Source organism: Artemia sp. Qi Xiang Cuo, chromosome 15 (genome assembly GCF_049724085.1).
Source record: "Artemia sp. Qi Xiang Cuo chromosome 15, ASM4972408v1, whole genome shotgun sequence".
Taxonomy (NCBI): Eukaryota; Metazoa; Arthropoda; class Branchiopoda; order Anostraca; family Artemiidae; genus Artemia; species Artemia sp. Qi Xiang Cuo.
Genome location: NC_142808.1, coordinates 21733369 through 21739368, shown reverse-complemented (window position 1 = coordinate 21739368; position 6000 = coordinate 21733369). Strand labels below are relative to the sequence as shown.

At 34.9% G+C, this 6000-nt stretch overlaps 1 protein-coding gene across 1 annotated transcript in view; it reads left to right on the top strand.

Moving 5' to 3' along the window:
• Positions 1–415: 415 nt before the first annotated feature.
• MAGE (necdin, MAGE family member) overlaps positions 416–6000 on the top strand; it is a 41100-nt gene continuing 35515 nt past the window's right edge. The window contains exons 1-2 of the mRNA XM_089101740.1: positions 416–476; positions 3332–3786. Coding sequence (XP_088957866.1) covers positions 422–476; positions 3332–3786 — 510 coding nt within the window. The 5' untranslated portion in view covers positions 416–421. The remainder of the gene's footprint in view (positions 477–3331; positions 3787–6000) is intronic.

The window sequence follows — 6000 nt, the reverse complement described above, 5'->3', positions numbered from 1 at the left end:
TTATATTTCAAATGATAGGATGGGTGGTACAAAAATTTGCTTCAATCCCCCTTTCTAGGGCTATAATGAGAATCTACTTTTAAACTTTTTGTGTGTTTAACTCCTAATTTCTCCCCATAATCTTATGTCTAAGCACATTTCGAAAAAATACATGGGTAAAATAATTATTAGCCATTGGCAGTTGCTTCTAAATGACTTGAGTGATCACAGCAGCTGTCGTAAGGACAATTGTTTATTTTACTCTTTTGACTGAAAGACACTTGTTTTGGCGTAAATTTTCACCCCATCAACAAAGCCAGTTGGCACCTATGCATAAAGTGCGGAATTTGAAATCCTTAAAAAGTGCAGTTGAATATAGAGTATTTTTTAAGTTCCTGTAGGCTAACCTAATTCCTTGTTGCATCTTATAGGTTTTTCACTTATGGGTTCCTGGGATTGTAAATTGATCTTGTTATTAATGTCACATGGTCTCAAAAGTATGTTGTACCTCATAAAGTAATTTAGCTTGCCCCAGGGAGTTAGAAATTCCTCTCATGGGACCATCAGAGGGTAGGGTGCAATGTCCAGGTAGCAGCCATGGAATATGTACATCATTTGATGCCTTTTTGTGCTCTTTCATAATTCAATAATTGCTTCTGGTGCTAATTGTATCTTAAGCCCTTAAAGGGGCCCCAAAGGTATTTCATTTTTGTCACCACACAAAGAAGTTATCAGCAGTAGTTAAGTTAGGCCTAGGCTGAAAAGTGGGTAAAAACATCTCTAGGCCTAGTTTGTAAATAAGTTGTTCAAGAGGAATATATTCCAAAAATACTTATTTATAACAATTCAAACCTCATTTAATAGGCAACTTAAACATAAACTGTTTTCCTACCATTTCAACTTTTTCAAATGCCATTGACAAAAATAGCCCTAATGCTGAAATTTGCAAAACTTTGCTGTTGACAATTCAGGGTAGGTATAGCCTAGCCTATATATCCACATTAGGGGGGGAGAGGGGTAAAAATCACTGTAAATTTGCAGTGGGCCATATAATTTAGCTAGGATGAACATGTAAACATCATTTGATGTTTTTTATGCTCTTTCATTATATAAAATACTCTTGGGGCCTCTTTAAGGGCTCAAGATGCAGTTAACCCAAAATGTGATTATTGAATTATAAAAGAGCATAAAAACAGCATCAAATGATGTTTTCACTTTCATCCTAGCTAAATTATAGTGCCATCTAGAAATTTACTGGTAAATTTTACACCCCCCCTCCCTATAGTGCAAATATATATCCAGAATTGGTATATATAGGGGTGAGGGTAAAATTTATAGTTGGAAAGAGCATTTAAAAAGGCTGCAAGTGGTATGTTCACATTTTTTGTAAGTCAATAGGCCTAATATGAACAACAAAAATTTTACTGAAATGGTAATTAAGATACTTCTATCATTCCTTAAGATAGGTTATACCAATAAAAAGTAAATTTGCAGTGGGCCATGTAATTTAGCTAGGATGAAAGTGGAGACATCATTTGATGCCTTTTTTATGCTCTTTCATAACTCAATAATTGCTTCTGGGGCTAATTGCATCTTGAGCCCTTAAAGGGACCCCAAAGGTATTTCTTATGAAAAATGAAAGAGCATAAAAAAGCATCAAATGATGTTTTCACTTTCATCCTAGCTAGATTATATGGCCCACAGCAAATTTACCATGACATTTACCCCCCCTAATGTGCAAATATATACCCTGAATTGTCAACAGCAAAGTTCTGAATCACAAAATTCAGTGCTATTTTTGTTGACAGCATTCAAAAAACTTGAAATGGTAGGACAATGTTTTATATTTCTGTTGCCTAATAAATGAGGTTTGACTTGTTATAAATAAGTATTTTTGGAATATTTTACTCTTGAAATGAAGGGCAATCAGCCACCCTGTCTGTTTTATTTCTGCTATATGCCCCTCCTCTAACCCCTATGATACCAAATCAAAATTTTGGAGATGTCTGTTTTGTTCAGATACTTTGAAATGTCTAATAAGTTTGCCTCCAGGGTTGATATCACTCCCACTGCCCCAGTGTTAAACTTCATCTGCACCACCCTGCTATGATATCTCATCCCCTAGAAACATGAAAAAATAATTAAAATAGAGTATAAATGTAAAATAAATACCATAGGATATTCTACACCAAATGTTTGCCAATATTTTCAAATTATTGTAGAATATTCAAAAAAAATTATTTTCTTTGTTATCTTATTTGTCATACTTTCTCTGTGGCTGCTGAATTTTGCACATGGAGAAATTTTTATGGGTGGGAACTTTTTTTTTGGGGGGGGGCAAGGTTACTACCAGAAAGTTTTGTTAAGCCCCTTTTATATGGCCATTGATGTAGCTTTGTGAACAAATGAATGGGAATTGTCTCAAATCTAGATGACAAACTTTATTAACCAAAATAGTGCAGGTACATTGTGCAGCAAATGAATGCCACATTGCTCACAGACAGTCCACAAAATAAAGTATATCAAATACTTCCTAAAGTCTTACCATTAAAACCTGGGTAAAATGAGGGACAAATAAGCCGGGGAAGTCATTAAGCTTGGTCACAATTCTTTTCTATTTGGCAGAGTAGTTTTTGTTCCTTTAGGAGGAGGGTTCTCAAGGTCATTCAATAAACCATTATGAGTTTTGGAGTCCAAATAATGATTGTGTCTAAGGCCATATTGAGGAGGGGGAGTATCATATTTTGCTGTCCCCCCAAATTTGTTTCCGACTTGTAAAAAAGTAAGAAAAATGCATATAAACAAATTTTAATGCTTTCAATGAAGTTTTTTTTGTAGCCCCCACCTCACCTAAAAGCACAAAACTATTAGAAGAATCGCTTACCAAAATGTTTTTACATTCAAGGGAAATACCATTTTAACAATCAAGATCAATACTAGGCAAAAAATGATAAATTTGGGAGAATGTTTGAAAATTTTACCCCCCTCTCCTCCATTCATGTTGCACCAGACTTCAGTACTAAACAATCCATACATTTAGGTGTAATTAATTTCTTATGATGTGTTTGACTTCTCTCCAGGAAATAATAAGGCTTTAGTCTCTAAAATATTATGAAGTTAAGCTCTTACTAAGGAGAAGGGGTCCTCAGTCAAGGTCCTTTTCCAGAAATGCCAACATTTTCCCAATTAGTTAGGTTTTTTGTATAGTGTGCCTGTTTTGGGGTTTGAGCAATCTCCTTCTCTTCACCAAACTGGATTTATGTGTATGTACCTGCTGAGAGTCCTATAGACCTATTGTGCTCCCTTTAAATTATTTTTCCCTAATGTTTTTGTTGTGTTATTTATTTTCTAGGTATTGATAGCTTTAAAAGTCCAGGTATTTTTGCAATGCCATCTCAAGACAGGAAGCAACCTAAGTCATCCCAATCACAACAAAGAAGTATTAGATCTTCTACTAATTCTCAAAGTAGCAGCAACATTTCATCAGTTCAAAAGAAAAATATTGGGTCATCTCAGTCAGAAAAAGGACACCCTTCCAGATCATCTCAATCTCAGAGAGGCACCTCTTCAAACTCATCCCAGTTCCAGAGAAAGAGTGATACAAGACCATCTCAATCCCAAAGGAGATCCTATGAATTGTCTGAATTGAGGAAAGCAGAATTGGTGCAAAAATGCACTAATTACTGTTTACTGGCAATGAAGAAAAGAACTCCCATAAGAAAAATTCATGTTGTAAGTGAAGCTCTTGAAGGTGAAGGCAAATATCTGCCTGTTATTTGGAATGACTTAGTCAGCTGTCTTAGAGAAGTAAGTTTTCTTTCTTATCAGTCTTGTGGAGCCTAGGGCATAGGCTATAGATAAAAAGAGTGCTACTGAAGTTGGATGGGCCAGAGTTCACTTTCTACATGTGCAAATGTTGTGAATCCATGGAGTCAAACAAAATGGTACTTCTTAAATTCATAGAAGGCACAACACTCTTGTAACTTATCATGGTTAGAGAAAAAACGTGAGATAGGAGAAGGAACAGATAAATGTAGAACAACTAGATAATTTAACTGCCTTGCTTGGGTAATCTGCTTTACCTGTGACTTTGTAGAGAAAACAGACAAGGCAAAGCTAAGGAAATCTTTGTTTTCTAATTACTTGATACCAAGCTTTATGTATCATGCACATCTCTTCTAGTCATCATCCTAGAATATGTTAGACTTTGGCAAAATATAGAATGATTATCAAAATGATATTGATAGCTACTCCTCATTAATCTAAATCAACTGCAACTGGGTTCCCCACATTGAGATTAACGCCTAGCTTCAAGTATTCAGCTGGTAACTTCACAAAAAGAATTGCCATAATCAGAATATTTGCAAATAAATTTTACTATGTATACAAATCTGAGCGGAAAGAACTGAGCTATTAAACAGTGCTTGTGGTATCAAGTATACCTTCACTTAAACCTTAAGATATGAAACAATTTTCTTATGTCTTTCATTGTTGCCCTTAAACCAATAAATGTGCTAGAAATAGCAAACAATTGCTTGGATCTGACCTCTTTTATGAACCTCTGACAAAACTTGTGCAAAAATGCAAGAGTCAAAACTACAGGCAACACTTAGAGCAGAAATAAATAGGAAATTAACACGTGTTTTCAACAGCTGAAAGATTATCCTTAATGACAAGTTGTGGTTTGGTTAGCTTTTTCCAATATCCATATCATGAGTTTGGATATTCTTCCATTATAAGTTCCATGTCACAGAACTTAGCATTTTTTCTAATTATTTCAATAATTAGCCACTCAAGTAGTTTGAAAGAAACTGTTTGATATAAAAGAGCTATCTGTAAAAAAATCATATGACCAGCTAACTGAGATGCTTATGAGATGTCAAATCAGCACCTTTCGAATTTGTTTTCTTTAATTCCCTTATCTAAAAATGTAAATAATTAGGTAAAATACAAGTCAAAAATAACAATTTCCTTCTAGAGTATTAATTGTTTGGTTGCATATGTCCTTTCTTACTGGATTTATAGCAATAAAATTATTTTTATCATTGTCTATCCACTGATCTTCATGACTTTTCTTTGTACTTAGAAAACTTCTAGAGATTAATCAGGTCTTGTAGAATATGACCTGCATATTTCTGAAGAACCCTAACTATATGATTTTCAGAAATGATTTTCATACCTATATCAGATGAGAAGTGGGATCAGCTGTTCCGAAAAAGAAGCTAGAGGTTTTTCAAAGCACATCCAGTCATCAGATGACCCAGAATGGAGCCTTGGGGGACACCTAAAAAGGAATGGGATACACGTCTAAGAGACAAATATTCAACATACTACTTAAGACAGGCTGAACTAAATTATAACGTTGTCTAGCACCAATGTCTCGATTTCGTCGTTTTTTTTGTTTTTTTTTTTAACAGATGCGATGTCATTTTTTAAACCAAAAATCAGAGCAACCCTTAGACTTTCCTTGTTCAGGCAGACACTGAAAAAAAATTAGTCTAGAACATAATTGTACAACACAAAATAGACAGGAGTAATAAACAGCACTAGGGATGGACTTCCAAGCCCAAACCTAATAATTTTTATGACTTTTCCATTTGTTACAATAACCCATTCATCTTAAGTTTCTGGCGTTTAAGTTTAGGAATTTTTAAAGTTTAGTAATGAGGCCAGTCATTGACTTTGGGTGTTACTTCCTATTCTTCAAAATGGAACTGCTGTTTCTCAGCCCAGAGCAAGGTTTATTTTGGCTGGATAATAATTAAGCTGGATTTTAACTTCAGGGCTTGGAAGACATAACATGGAGCTTTCCATTACAAGATGAAACGGTATTTAAATAGTCTCTGCGAATTAGCGACGTAAGCGAAAACAAGCAGGTCTACTTCCTTACCAGCAGAAACAGTAAGCCGCATAATAGCTGGCTTTGACTGGCGGTTGGGGTTCTACTAAATAATAACTTAAAAAGTGGAAAGTTAGGAAGGGGTTGGAAGGGAAGCCATCATCTACAGCTTTCGTCATTTG